Source organism: Pimephales promelas, chromosome 4 (assembly GCF_988280905.1).
Source record: "Pimephales promelas chromosome 4, fPimPro1.hap1.1, whole genome shotgun sequence".
NCBI lineage: Eukaryota > Metazoa > Chordata > Actinopteri > Cypriniformes > Leuciscidae > Pimephales > Pimephales promelas.
Genome location: NC_142772.1, coordinates 17,682,917 through 17,698,966, shown reverse-complemented (window position 1 = coordinate 17,698,966; position 16,050 = coordinate 17,682,917). Strand labels below are relative to the sequence as shown.

Below are 16,050 nucleotides of genomic sequence, written 5' to 3'. Positions count from 1 at the left end.
CTATACCCCAGTCTTCAGTGTCACATGATCATTCAGAAATCATTCTAAAATGTTGAATTTAAGTGTTTTACTTCCTGCTTATTATGACGAAAAAATCGTTTTTTTTGCGTCATAATAAGTAGGAAGTCATATTTCATTAAATGTGTAGAGACTACAAACATTAGCTCATTATTATTCAAGGATGTGGGACCCACTCACCCTACAGGCCTGTTACAGATCATTGGGTGGGACTTCACTTGCAGATACTGAATCAATATCAGCCATCTTGTTTGGAAGCTGAGCTAACAAGCGCTGTGGAGAAAGGAACTATGATAATGATAGAAGAAACTAAACATGAAATGGAAGAGGATTTTGAAATTCTGCTGCTCGAATCCAATGTTCGTGGCTGTCTTTACAAGCCGCAGTATACACTGTAAAAAATGTTCCTGTAAATTTTACAGTAAAATACTGGCAGAAGGGTTGCCAGCCAGTTACTGTATTTTTTACAGTATAGTTTTGTAATTTAATTTACAGATTTTTACTGTATTCTCTGATTACAGTAAATAACTGTATTTTTTACACTAGTTCCATGAATCTTTGTATTCGCTATATCTGGGAAATATGTAAAATGCCAGCTGAATTTTAAGTGTTAATTATTTATCAACTGCATAAGCTTTAAACAATTGTTTTTAAATTCATTAAGTGTTGTATAACACGTAACTTAATTCCCCTATTACTTCACAAAACAAACAAACTACATCCTATAAAAACAGGTCAACATTTATTTAATTTATAACTTTAAAATATGCATGAAAAAAAGCATAAAACAGTGTATTTTGTATTTTTTTGTATTTTATTTTTATTTACAAATGGACATGAAATGATTTTTTTTTAATTACTTAAAACAAATAAGCCATCAGGGCCCTTCACACAAAGAAGAAATACACAAATGACATTTAAAACGACAAGTTGACCAACATGATCATAATAAAATGGTTCTGAAAAAAATAAAAAATAAAAACAGACATGAATGAATTGTCGCCTCTTCGTTCCCAGACAAACATGTCCAAACAACAAGGCCCCAAGTGAGTCCAAAAAACGTATGATCAAAAATGGAGAATAATTCAGCTCCGGATGCTGTTCCATCACAGATGCAAAGAGTGGCTAGAAATATTGAAAAGGACATTACATTAGATATATTACAAAACATAATGATACAGTCAGAGACAGACAGAGGGATGACAGATACAGTTAGAGTCAGATAAAGAATATTAAAAGGTTACAATTAAAGGAAAAATAGATATTTGTGTGTGTACTTACATTTCAGAAATTCCACTGAACACACCACTTTGCAGGGAAGAGTGGCAACATGTGGGTTCACTGCAACCTGTTTCTTCTGTACCATTTGCCCTGTCCTTTTAGATGGCAATTTCTTCTTTGTTCCTCTCTTACAAAGCACATAAAGGGTCAGGAAACAGACAATATGTAATTAGGATTGGTTTTAAGTTTTTCATGCTTGTAATCATGATTTTGAAATCTGTTAGAGCAGTGTTTCTCAGCTCCAGTCATGAGGACCTCCCAGGAAGACCTCCCAACCCTAACCCTATGTCCACAAATTAAAACACCTGATTTAACTAATTAAAGGGATAGTTCACTTTGAAATTAATTTTTGATATGTTTTAGCTTACCTCAAGGGCATCCAAGATGTAGGTGTCTTTGTTTCCACAGTATTTTCAATTTTGATATTTTTAAGTCGAACCATTCTTGTCTTCAGTCATATAATGGAGGTCTATGGTCACCACCTCAAAGAGCATGCACAGAGAAGTCCAAATTAAACATGGTTTAATGACTCGTAAATGTAAGTAAACATTGATGGCCTAAGACACGAAACGAGCGGTTTGTGTGAGAAAACGAATGACGTACGAGACGAGTGACGTATACGTAGATCACTTCCGTTTTTCTTAGGCCATAATGTGTACTTACATTTACGAGTCATTAATTCATGTTTAATTTGGACTTCTCTGCATGCTCTTTGAGGTGGTGACCATAGACCTCCATTGTATGACTGAAGACAAGAATGGTTCGACCTAAAAATGTTAAAATTGAAAATACTGTGGAAACAAAGACACCTAGATCTTGGATGCCCTTGAGGTGAACTAAAACATATCAAAAATTTATTTCAAAGTGAACTATCCCTTTAAGTCAATAGATCATATATCAAAAGGCAGATATTGAGTACATGTGTAAAATGTACTGAGGTTGTTAGGAATGCAATAATTACCTTTAAATGAACTCCAAGGTGCAGGCTGGCTTCTCCTGATTGAATATGTAATAATATGCAGTGAACAGTAGCAAGGCCAGACAGGAAGCTGGGCTGAATGCTCTCCTCACACACAACTTGGCCTTCCAGTGTCCTCTTGTCAAAGTGTCTCCTAAAACAATACCACATGTGACAATAGTTTTTTTTTTTTTTTACCATACCATTTTTATGTTTCAGCATTTTAAATGTAAACTATATTTTAGTATTCAGAGTGCAGGAATATCTTTCTTTTAAATGAAATTAACAAAGGAAGTATGAAAACAAATATGGATGCAAAGTTAATTGTCCTCAAATTCACACAGGTGTTGTTCAACACATTAACTATGAACATTATCTACTAATGTTTGACAATTAGAAGTATCACAATAATTGTATCTTAATTTTGAACAGAAAATCTTTTTCTTTTATCATTTTACACCTAACTAAACTTTATGTTTTGTTGTATAATACTGTACAAATTCATAAAATTTTCAAATACTTTTTAGAGCCCAGTTTGCCCACTTGCGTCCATCACTTTTTATATATTTATTATTTTTGTAGGCTCTTTACATATAGTTAAACAGTAACTAAACACTAAACCAACTTTTTTTAGTTAATCTGTAAGAATGGATCTTTATTAATATCAGTCATTGATTCGAGTAACTTTTTTGACATTTGTGTATAAAGTGTTTTATTTCGTGTAAAAACGTCTTAGTGCTGCCCTCTTCATGTTGAACGGTGGCTACTGCAGTTGAATTTTCATATTGGATGTTCCGCACTTCGTGATGTATGCAGGTTTCAGCTCACCACGTGAGCTACGCCCTTGGCAGTATAAAATCCAGTTTGTTTCATCAAAACCACTGTAGGGAGTCAGGAGTTGTAATTGTGAGTATTTAAAACGATCAGAATAGAGTGTTTTAGCATCTATTTCGTCCCCTCTATCTCGGCTGGGGTCTGCCCACTTTTTCAGGATTTTTCAAATATTGCCACTGGGTTGAGTCAGTCTCTGACCAGGGGTTTAGCTACCCTTTAAGAGACTTTAAGGTAAGTTCCGCCCACGTGTTGCACCTGTACTTTAAGTGTTCAAAGGCACAATATGTAGGTTTTTTTTCACCATAAGAGGGCGCAGTTTCCAACAATAACAAAAGCGTAGGTTTATGACGCAGTGATGAGCTGAATGATGGGACTTGCTGTCAAGCTGATGGATCTAATGATGTTTATGGATTATGGATGAGTGCAAACATTCAAGTTTTTTAACATTACAGTGGTATGAAGCAGGTCGCGATTGCTAAAGAGACGGATATCACACGCAATTCCTATGGATATAAAGGAATAAGGACATTTAATTCTACCGAACTACCCGCAATTTCTGGATTACTCACACAGGTCAGTTTAGACGAATTAAACTTGTGAGGTAACAGCGCTGCTTCGCTTGATCTAACGTTACACTATCACACAGCATTTAAATGTCTGTTAAAAGTTATAATGTTATTCTAAAGTTACGTGTTAGTCCGTTTGCTATACGAAACTAGTAGTAAGCTAGATCAACATTAGAATAACAAACTGGCCATATTCTAACATTTCATCATGTTGAGCTAACACGTTATAACATTGATTTGTTTTACAACATTTTTTGGTCGGGAAGTTCGGTCTGGACTCGATCCATTGAGGAGAAATTATGATCAGAAAAGAAACGTTCGGGCCAATCAAATTGCCAGGACGGGCTTTATGCGATGATGGACAGGAGATCTGCAAGGACGTAATCATCACGTTATCAGTAAAAGAAGCAACATTCGTTATTTAACTTCCAAAATAAGTAAAGTTTGGCTACGTTCTGTAGTTGACAATTCTATGCAAAGTAGCTGACTTACTGTGTTGCTCTGATTGGTTGTATGTTTACCGACTATCCAGTTAAAGGGTTAGTTCACCCAAAAATGAAAATTCTGTCAGTATTTACTCACCCTCATGTTGTTCCAACCCCGTAAGACCTTCGTTCATCTTCGGAAAACGAATTAAGATATTTAAGATATTAAAATCGCTCCTGCATACTAGTCCATAGGCTTCTTGAGGGACTGGCTCTTGCCGTCCCCGAAAAGTCATAAAAGACATCGTTAAAATAGTCCAAGTGACTACAGGGGCTCAATCTTAAGTTTATCAAACGACGAGAACACTTTTGTGCGCAAAAAACAACAAAAATAACAAATTTATTTCAACTATTCGTTTATTTCTCCCTCTGCGCGAGTCAGCTAACTAGTTTAATAGCGTAAGCTTCTGTTATTGTACGTCACACGCATCACACACACATGACCAGCGTCGACCAATAGTGAGCCTACGTGTGACGTAGCTCTACGCAATCACACTACGTTAACGGACTATAGGCTTATGGAGAAGGAAGTGAATAGTTGAAATAAAGTCGTTATTTTTGTTGTTTTTTTTGCGCACAAAAGTGTTCTCGTCGTTTGATAAACTTAAGATTGAGCCCCTGTAGTCACTTGGACTATTTTAGCGATGTCTTCAATTACTTTTCGAGGACAGCAAGAGCCAGTCCCTCAAGAAGCCTATGGACTGTATGCAGGAGCGATTTTAATATCCTAAATATCTTAATTTGTGTTCCGAAGATGAACGAAGGTCTTACGGGGTTGGAACAACATGAGGGTGAGTAAATACTGACAGAATTTTCATTTTTGGGTGAACTAACCCTTTAAGTGCAGAGTTGTTGTTTTTTTCCTGGTTCGGTTAAGACACGCATCATAATCAAAGCCCTACGGAGGAGTTTCAGACTCATATTCTGACATGAATATGAGTATTACGAAGTCAGGCTAGATTCTCCTTGTTTGTCTTTTAGGTTTTTTTTAGTCTGCTTGCCATGGTTTATGTTTGAAAGAAACAAGAATGCACTATGCAGTTGCCCATGTGTGTCGCCATGGTTACGTCATGGCTATGGCAGAATGAACAGAAACCGAAGATGCGTCATTGCATTATTGACAGGTGACATTTTTTTTTTTTCCGGGATGGCCGCTTATTTAAAATTGGAATTTCTTTGAAATAAAAAATCTGTGGATAGTTTTGGAATATTGTTAACTGCAGGAACACCGTGCAAGTGATTTTTTGATATTTTATTCCACAATTCGTACATATTGTACCTTTAAGGACAGGTCATTCACGTAACAGACTTGGCACTCATATTGAAAGAGCCAGGTGGTTTTCTAAGCACCCTCTCCATATGGTGCCCTTTTGTTTGCCTCTCTCCCTCTATCTCTCTCCCTCCGACCGGCTCTCTCTGCCTTTTACGTCTTGAGAAAGTCCTAACTGTTGACAGCTCTTTGAGCAACAGCAGTCTGTTGTTGTGAATGTATATAAAGCGAGCGAGTGAGCGAGACACAGAGAGGGAGCGTGTGTGTGCTGGATGCTAATGAAAAGCAGATGTTGGGTCAGTGTCAGAGCCTGTGGTTGTGTGTGTGTGTGTGTGTGTGTGTGTGTGCACGTGTTTACTTGTTTGCCCCCCTACTGTCTCCTAACCGCTGAGTGCTCTTGGTGTTCCAGCACCTGATAGGACGTCAGTTATTGATAAATAATATGCAGGCTGCATGGTGCAACTAGCCCAGGGAGTTCATGGTGAGTTGACCATCTGGATACACTGGTGGAGATGCAAACAGGGAGAGAGTGTGCCAAGTATCTAGGGCGATGGAGAAGTCAGCCACACTTCACTTACTAATTATTCACAGCAGTAAATCCTTCGACTCATACTGAAGCTCATACAGCGGAACTGGGCCTCACTGCTTTGAACAATGTATTTCAGTTTATGTATTTTCGTTTCATTTTTTGTTTTGCTCTGCTGGAATATATTCACCGCTTGTAAATTTTGGATGTGGATTTTGCATAAAACACGAAACATTGCAAGAATAAAGAAAAAAAAAAGTTCTGATTATAATCTGATGGAGAGATTGTCAACCATAACTTTGAAGGCCAAAGCTTAAAGGGATAGTTCACTTTGAAATTATTTTTTGATATGTTTTAGCTTCAAGGGCATTCAAGATGTAGGTGTCTTTGTTTCCACAGTATTTTCAATTTTGACATTTTTCGGTCAAACCGGTGTTGTCTGTCAGTCATATAATGCAGGTTTAGGGGGTCCACCTCAAAGAGCATGCACAGAGAAGTCAAAATTAAACATGATTTAATGACTTGTGAATGTAAGTACACACTGATGGCCTAAGACACGAAACGAGCGGTTTGTGAGAAAACGAACAGTATTTATATAGTTTTTACCTCTTCTTAACACCCATGTCGAACTGATCTGAATCAGATATCCAAGTGAACCGAACTGAACCGTGTCCAACGTACGCCGGAAGTGATCTCTACGTCACGCATTGTTTACACAGAGATTTCAGAAGTTTTACCTTTCACTAAACATATTTAGATATACGGGAAATCGCAATGGAAGACGATTTCGATATATCTAAATATGGAAAAACTGACATCATATGGGTTACATGATTTTTAATAGCATTTTTAACCCAACATTTGAGTTTCTCCATATTTGACCCAAATTTGGGTTGAAACATCCCATCATTTTTTAGAGCGTAGTTTATTTTTACACTTTATTTCACAATATTACTTTTTAAAAATAATAAAAAAAGATATTTTCATTGGTAGTGTGCGTTTTATATTAAATATGTTTGCATTCCATGGAAAAAATAACATCATATGGGTTACATGATTACAGAATGTTTAATTTTCCATGAGCCATTCCTTTAATTGCAGGCGAGTCTATAATTCTTCCATACATTCACCAGTCCAAACATTTTTACATTTAGTTCATGACACTTTTTTTCCAGAACTCTCATGATGGATACACTTAACAGACCTGAAATGACTGATTACTTGATGATATGTTGGACCGTCTGTGTGTGTGTGTGTGTGTGTGTGTGTGTGTGTGTGTGTCCGGGGGCAAACAGATTTAATGGGCTGTGTACGAGGGGGTTGGGGGTATTTCTCTTGAACTGTTGATGGTGGGAGGAAGTGTAGAGATTTATGACGAGGCTGATTGCCCCTCTCTTTCCTCCACAGTGGCTGACCAGCAGAGAGAGTGAGACGCACTAAATCACTCCTGCCACTGAGCCTCTGCACTTGGCGTTGATCCTTAAGGGATCAGTCAGAGAGACACATCTCAATTTGTCTCCCTGAGAAAGTCACACTGCACAATGATTCTGGATCCTATCACTAACCCCTGCAATACCACAGTTTGATGGAGTTGCTCCTGTTCTGAGGGTTGTGCTGTTCTCATTTCAGTTCAACCATCACTGTTAGTAAATCTCTGAAGGAAAACCGTTCCTGAGAGTAGTACAGATGGTATCTGACAGAGTAATTACAAAACCTGTAACAGCCAAGTGATAAAGAGGCTAGCTAACTATTTTATCCATATATATTGGTTTGGCTGTATATAAATAAATTCCGTAACAACAGTTCTGAATTACGATATACGTACACTTCAGTTCAAAAGTTTGAATGTTTTTAAAATAAGTCTCTTCTGCTGACCAAGGCTGCATTTATTTGTTTGAAAATATTTTAAAAGTGTATTTTATTCCTGTGATCAAAGCATATTAGAATGATTTCTGAAGGATCACGTGACACTGATTTTGCTGAAAATTCCAGCAGAATCAGTGTCACATGATCCTTCAGAAATCATTCTGGTGATTTGCTGCTGAAGAAACATTTATTATTACAGTTGTGTACAATTTCTTTCAGGATTCTTTGACGAATAGAACGTTCAAAAGAACAGCATTTTTCTGAAATAGAAAACTTTTGTAACATATACACTACCTTGGAAAGACATTAATAAAATGAAGACTTTTATTCAGCAACTTTTATCGATCATAAAATGTATCTGTAATTTTGATTTGAATTGTAAATTGATTGAAAGTGACAGAAAAGACATTTATAATGTTACTAAAGATTATATTTCAAATAAATGCTATTCTTTTGAATTTTCTATTAATCAAAGAATCCTGAAACAAAAAAAATGTACACAACTGTTTTCAACATGAAAGACTATGATGCTGAAGATTCAGCATTACACCACAAGAAGAAATTTGAAAACATATAAAAAAAAATAAAAAAATATATATATGATAATAGTTCAAATATGTATTGAATATACTATTTTAATCAAATAAATGCAGCCCTGTAAGCAGAAGAGACTACTTTTAAAAATGTTTTTTAAAAAAACTTTATTTTTTCCTGCACAATGTTGAAGTTCACAGGACAGTCTTTAGAGCTCTTGAGCGATAGTGAGGAATGTGAACCAAGACCTTCACTGATCAAACTCACTTCTACTGTCTGTCATCTACACAAGAATAAGAAAACACTGCTTCCATCCTGACTCAGACTGACATTTCCTATCAATATTTAAAGCCTAAAAATATATGGCATGAAGTAATATTAAAAATTCTTGCAGTAAAATAATGTTTACATTAAAGAGGAGATAACAATTGTTTAAGGCAATTATTTAAATACATATTCAACGTATATTAAAATATGAAAGGAAACTGAATTTGTTTGGACTGCATTCTACAACTGAACAGGTCCTTATATTTAATACTTTATAGATGAAATGTAGATATCAGTGAAAAAAGGTACATCATATTTGAAATAAATCACATTTGGATGATACATTCTCTCTATAGAACTAGGAATAAGTGCAATCTTTCTTGGAAAGCCTTTGGTCTCCTCAGAGAAGTATGCTATTTGAAAAGTGAGTATGCTCTCCCAATCTCACCAGCTGTTATTGTAACCTATGACTCTCTCCTCATTCGTTTTTACAGCTATGAGTTGCAGTATAGAACTCAGATGTTGAACTGTGCCATTTGCTTTGAAAGGCTTTTTGACCTCTAAACTTACCATTTAATTAGATCTGAGGCAGCATTTTCTTTGCTCAGACAAGCATTATTGGAGAGGTGTCAAGTTTGCACTGAATTAGTACAGTATAATGCAGACCAATAGGACAGAAAATTCAAGGCTGTAAATGGCCTTTTAAACAAACATCTAATCTGATGACACAGCTAATATGAACCCCAAACTATCAAAACCCACGTGATGTGCAATATATTGTTCTCAGTGTTAAGACTTGTGTGGAAAAGGAGAGCTCATGACATTGACCTTCTTGAAGAGATTACATGAGTATTAGCAACATTTCCAAGATCCCAGTACTCTGTACTAAGTGAAAAGGCCCAGTTTCACAGACAGGGCTTAGATTAAACCAGGATTAGGCCTTAGTTCAATTAGTGTATTTAAATAGCTTTTATTAACACTCATTAGAAAAAAAGGCATTAGTGCATCTTGAGACAAAACAATGACACTGATATATTTAAGATAAGTCAGTGCAAGTTACATTTGGTTAAAACAGCTCAAATATGCATTATAGTCTGGAACTATCTCAAGCATTGTCTGTGAAACCGGAGTTTAACAAAGATAAAATTATGTGGTTGCACATAGAAAGACGTTTATGTGGATGCATTTTGTTTTTATTGCAGCTCTTGTTGTAATAAAATACTGTCTCTCTACTACAATAAGATACCATCATTTTACATCTACTCTATTTCTCTTTATATATGCTTTTTATGTCAGGTTTTAATATACCATGCCATGATATTTATTAAAATGACGGAACTATTAAAATATCTCCACATCGCATGAATTCCCATTGGCATTGAGTAAAGCCACATTCATTTAAATACTTGTTTCATCATGCTGCGATGGTTTTGATCTTTAATGTGCCATGTACTTTAATGATGAATTCCCTGAAGAAAACACCAGTGTGATGACACACACAGTGGCACATTAAGTTTTTCTATAGATACACAACCCTGAGGTTGAAAGAGAGAAAAAGTTATATATATATATATATATATATATATATATATATATATATATATATATACATAAACCAATTAAATGTTTGTATAAGACCATTTCACAAGATGTAAACAACACTGGTCCAGAAGCACTTCCTGTTTCATTTTTTTAACACTACATAAAAGCTGGGATAAAATACAACCAACAGAACATTTAAAACTGAATCAAAAAGTTAAACAAACATCTTTAAGATATTTTCTTTACATGTGCAATAAAGAAAACAGTTACAAACTGAAACAGGAAGTGTTTCTGGACCAGTGTTGTTTACATCTTGTGAAATGGTCTAAATATTGCTAAATAGAATAGGTCTACGTATTGTTTTATTGTCATTTATTTTATAGTTCGAAGGGGGGTTTGGCATTGGCAACAGGACCACATTGAAAAAGTAAAAGTGTCTTGTCGCTGCAAAAGGGCAGCTAATCAGAGTCCCCCCTCGTAGGGTCCCTATAGTGAGGCAGTGCTTGATCGCTGAAGGAATACTGGGAGTGAGTGAGCGAGCGCTCTCGCGGAGTTACAAACTGGATGGAGCGATTGAAGTAGATACTTTAGTTATATTAAGTGGATTTTGACAGCGGATCTCTGGCTTTGGTCTGACGGCGTTTCCGACTGGATCTTATAGCTTGCCCACTGGGAAAATAAATCACTATCTACAAGAAAGAAAGCTGGCATGCGCTAATATGGAAACCAAACCATTCTTGTCTCTAGGTGAGTTTGACTCAAGGGAAATATGGTTTCTATTATCTTAACGCTAATGTCATGCAGAGGTACAGACATCTACCAGTTTCTGCACTGAAGTGCTAAACAAAACGAAACTATGTTGCATGTTTACGTTATGTCTATGAGGTACTTTTTAAAATAATAGCATTTCTTCATTTTCACGGCCAGGTATAATGGGAATTAAATGGAATGAGCAAGCAAGCTACTAGAGTTCATATAATGATGGTGATCAAGATTGTCATCTTTATTATTAGTTCATATCTATGATCTAATCATCTTAATAAAATAATCAGTGTTAGAGCAATTAAGGTGTGACTAATTCATGAAACTACAGTCGCGATCACTCCAGTCAAACAGTGAATGATAATAGTTTTTAAACCGCGCTAGTCTTCAGTTGTGCGCTGTCACATTTATTACTCTAAATGCTCATGGCAAGCCGTTTAAACAAATATTTATTGTGAACTTAGTATATAGTATCTTTTTTATGTCTCTAGTACTTTTCATTGAAGTTACTGTTAATAGTCAGTAGCCTAACTAACATATATATATATATATATATATATATATATATATATATATATATATATATATATATATTGCCATATAGGCTAATTTATCTGTGTTAAAGATTTCAACTACCCAGTTCATGTATTCCAGTTGTTACTGGCTATTATTCCAGTTTTACTAGTAATTGATCAGGCTATTCAAATAGCCTAATTGTTATCAATTCCAATTTTCGTAATAATTTGATAAACACTGATATCTATTTATTAACTGTGGTTTATATTCCTGTTGTATATTTGGTAACGCTTCCTTTTACAGTACAGTACTTACAGTATACTTACAGTGTACTTACCTAGAAAGTACTGGCTAATATAAGGTAAGTACATGGAACAGGGTTAGGTTCAGGGTTAGTACTAGTTATTACCCAGTAATTGTAGTTACTAAAATAAGTACATAGTATTTACATGGGTAACTGGACTGTAAAAGGAAGCGTTACCATATATTTCAGTCTGACTAAACCCCCTTGACTGTAAAGTAGCATTTCTGACTAGTCGTCACAATAAGAAGTAAAAAAGTAACCAGTGAGATAACAAATGTTGAGCTAATGGTATATAAATCCCATTAAGTCTCATGAATAAGTTCTATTTTCTAATAAAGAGTATTAAAGTTATATAATGGGACTACAAGTCAGAAGTGAGTTGATATCTGAACCACAGTTCCCATTACAGTTCAGTAACAAAATGGCTATAGAATTGTTACTGTGTGGTGAGAAAAGGAGTATCATTGGGTAACACTTTATTTTAAAGTGTTACACATGTTACTATAGTATTATTACAGTAACAGTACTGTAATTTTAACAGTAACAGTAAATTACGCATAATTACAAGCAGCTAACCCTAAAACAATTCCTAACGCATAATTTATAATAAGTACATTAATATTAGTACTTATTTGCATAATTGCACTTTGACAAGGGCACTTTAAGATAAAGAGTAACCTATTGGATAAAGCACTATTTGATTAATGACGACTAGTAATTACAAAAGAAGAATTAGTAATATAAAAGCCTGTTTAAATGAATAAATGTTAAAACGGCCTGCCACAAAAGCTTAACAAATCGATGTCAGAACACTTCATTCGTTATCTCAACCACTTCAAAGGCCGCTACACCGAGCTCTGAGGCCGCTGAGATTCAAAGACTCTATTAGATCTGTCGGAATTATCGAGTTCTTTATTTTTTCTTTGGTTCGCTTGGTAATTATGTGCCGTGATCATATTCTGTTCTAACCTGAGCTTCTCTTAAACCACGTCATCAGCCTCTGCTTGTCTCTCAAATGAGAAAACGTGTGCTTGGTTGGTAAATCATGGTTTGGCAATAGTCATTGAGATTTAGAATGTAATCACTCATGACACATGTGATGGTACAGAGCTTGTTGTGTAAACCTGCACTGAAACAGTTTTGCAACAATATTCATTTTCCAAGCCACCTATTTATATTTTCTTCCTGCATGTTGGAATTCCAGTGTAAACAGCAAGTTTTGCGGCTGAATGTGCCCAACTTTATTGGCATTTTTAGAGTTTGCTCTATATTGGTCTCTGGGGGCCACAACCTTTCCCTGGAGCGTCCCAAGTCCATGAGCGTTAATAAGAAATAGAGGGTCCCATTGTAAGAAGGCCCGTCTGTGGTAGTGAGGGGGGTGTATACGGGATGCCGGACCACCCCAATAAAAGACAACCAGTTTGGTTTACGGCAGCACAGTTTTGTGTTTCTGAAGAGGTGATTGGTCCTTTGTGAATGTCTGCAGCTGTCAGTTTTATAAGAGCGGCTTTAAAGGGAAAGTTAATTGCTTAAAGTCACAGTGTCTCTCAGACACCCTCCAGCCACTGTCTGTCTCCAAATCAAAAGCAACTCGGGCTGTTTCCAGTCAGGACTACACAGAGGGCCAAACTGCACTTGAGAAAGTTTGTCTGAAGTGTCAGGTGATACACGCACACATTGGAGGGGGAGTGTGTGTTTAGATCTCTTGTTTCACTGTTGTTCAAACTGTTGCAATTTAAGCATCTGCTCTTCAGCTTGAAATTGATGAGTGATGTCAAAGGGGGTATATTTGATCGGCTCAAAAAGCTACTCTGTTAATCATTTGCTCTATGCGGTGTAGGCTATGCATGACTCCTTGATAAAAGCAACTCTTCACCTTGTACTGTGGTCCTTGTTTGGTCGCAAACATTTAGAGGAAGCTTTAGCGTACAAAGTACAAATGTCTGAAGGAAACGTTATGAAGTTGAATGGATATGAAGTAGTTTAAATTTCTAGGTTTTGATTATAAAATAAAATATTGTCAGTAGTAGACTTTTGGACTCCACAGTTTGGGTTAACGTCAATTCACCAAGTAGAAAATGTTCCCGGATCAACATCGTTGTTGATACTGGAACAACATTTTCAATCAACCAATCAGATTTGAGGAATAGATTTATTTTAGTAAATGTCAAGTGTAGGGTTAGGGGCTTCTACACATTCTCATTCACCTATCATTTCCCTCCAAGTTTAGGGATAAATTATGGGTAGGGTTAGGTTTAGGGGTAGGGACAATGTTAGAACTGTGTTGTTGATACAGGCAGGACTATGTCTTACTTGGCAAAATCACAGCAACCACACTGTATGTGACTGTATTTGTAAAAGGTGTATTCGTGAAGGTGTTTGGTGTAATCAACACCACATTTTAGTAAAATTGAAAATAGCAGCCATTAAAAACTTCTTTAACAGAGAGTTTTAGACCCTTTTTCGCTGGTGCAGTGTTAATGGGATTGCACTTGACCTTATTTATGGTAATTCAGTTTAAATTAATGGATTTGGAGAATGTAAAGAATGAACAATACCTTTCCCATCCCCATGCTTCTAACTTAGTCTAGAGGCAGGTCACCGCCAGTGTAATTATCTAATATGTTTAGTTCTGTCTATATTTGTTTTTGCATGCTGCGACAGACAAGTTAATGAGAGGTCCAGCTGTCTAATTACCAGGACCAAACTTTTAAGGTCAGCTTCTTCACTGCACATGATGGACACTGATATTTGCAAACTGACCCCTGTCTGTGGCACCAGAATACAGAATGTAAGGCCAGCTTCAGGCCACACACACAAGTGTAAGTAAAGCAGCTGTGGAACTGCAAAAGCAGGCACATGCCAAGAAAATGAAAGGACTTTATAGTTTTATACACTATGAAAAGTTTTGTGTCAGTCTTTTTTTTTTCCTAAGGAAATTAATACTTTTATTCAGCAAGGATGCATTACACTGATCAAAAGTGACATCATAAAAGAAGTGGTAGATGGTACCAAAATATTTCACAAATGCTGTTCTTTGGAACAATATATTTATCAAAGAGCCTTGAAAAAAAGTATCATGTTTCCACAAAAATATTAAGCTGTACCATTTTCAACTTTAGTAATGATAATAAATGTTTCTTGAGCACAAATGGTGAAAAATGCATTCCTACAGTTTTCCCCAACTCTTAAAGTGTTATATAAAGTTAGATATTGTTAAGCAATATTATTATTTTTATTTTTATTTTTAGCTGTGCACATTATTATTGAAGTCTGGAGGACTATTTGTTTTTTTATGCTTTCATCTGTTTTATGTATTTTGTTCCAGACAGCACATTCTTCAAAGTGCAGGTCAGAACATATCGTAACTTAAACCTCTACTGACTGTAAATATGGTCCATAAAAGCTACCATGTCTGATTGTGATATCCTTTCCTCCCTTTTTTCCTTTCACTGTTCTTTTCGTCTCCTCATCCTGTTCACACTCTAGCTCTTTTGAAGGATATGTTACAGGGTGAATGCAGAACAGTCAGTAATTTAGATAAGATCTGTTGGAGATATGAATCTTGCATTTTTTTCTTCCATGAGAGCAGCAAATTATACACACCAAAAAATTCCATTAAACAGTAACGGGGCCCCCAAACTACTGTTCATGTGATACTCAGACAGGTGTTATTTGCTGCACTTACACCCTACAGAACAGACGGATCCAATTTGCACCCTGGAGAAGATGGCAATTTGAAATGAAGTTTAGTTCCTCTTAGTCACTAGCTTGTTTTAGAATTGCCTTCAGTGTGATTCTTCTTTTTTTTTTCTTTTTTTTTTTTTAGATATTTGATAATTAGTTGATTCGTTGCTAATTTAGTGAAGAGATGACCATCATAATAGCAAACCTCAATGACTGTGGAATACTTGATTCTGAATACTTGAGTCAATCGCGCCATACACACTAAAAAAAAAAAAAAAAAAAAAAAACTTGAGTAAAATGTACTTAATTTTTCTTTTTTAAAGGAAATTTCACGTGGAATTAAGTAAACTTGAAAAAGTTGAGTAAAATTAACAAAGAACAAAAAGTAACTTTAGCTTGACCAAAAGGTAACTTTGCAATACTTTTTACTCAAACAATACAACACTGAAATAAACCACGCAGTACCATAGCACCTGAGCAAAGAGGCCTCAACACTCAATGACGTTTTTGATTATGAACGTGTAATTTGAAGTAGAAAATGAACTCTAAATGTCACAAAAATGGCAAGTTACTAAACCTAACCACAAAAGAAATGATAAAACAGTGTGCTGGAAAATAGCAATAGCAACATCAA

At 35.7% G+C, this 16,050-nt stretch overlaps 1 protein-coding gene across 2 annotated transcripts in view; it reads left to right on the top strand.

Moving 5' to 3' along the window:
* The first annotated feature begins 10,668 nt into the window (after nt 1–10,668).
* The window catches only part of rxrab (retinoid x receptor, alpha b), a 96,456-nt gene continuing 91,074 nt past the window's right edge, over nt 10,669–16,050 (top strand). For both annotated transcript variants that reach the window (XM_089130027.1, XM_089130026.1), the window contains exon 1: nt 10,669–10,894. In XM_089130027.1, the coding sequence (XP_088986153.1) occupies nt 10,867–10,894 (28 nt within the window). In that variant the 5' untranslated portion in view covers nt 10,669–10,866. The remainder of the gene's footprint in view (nt 10,895–16,050) is intronic.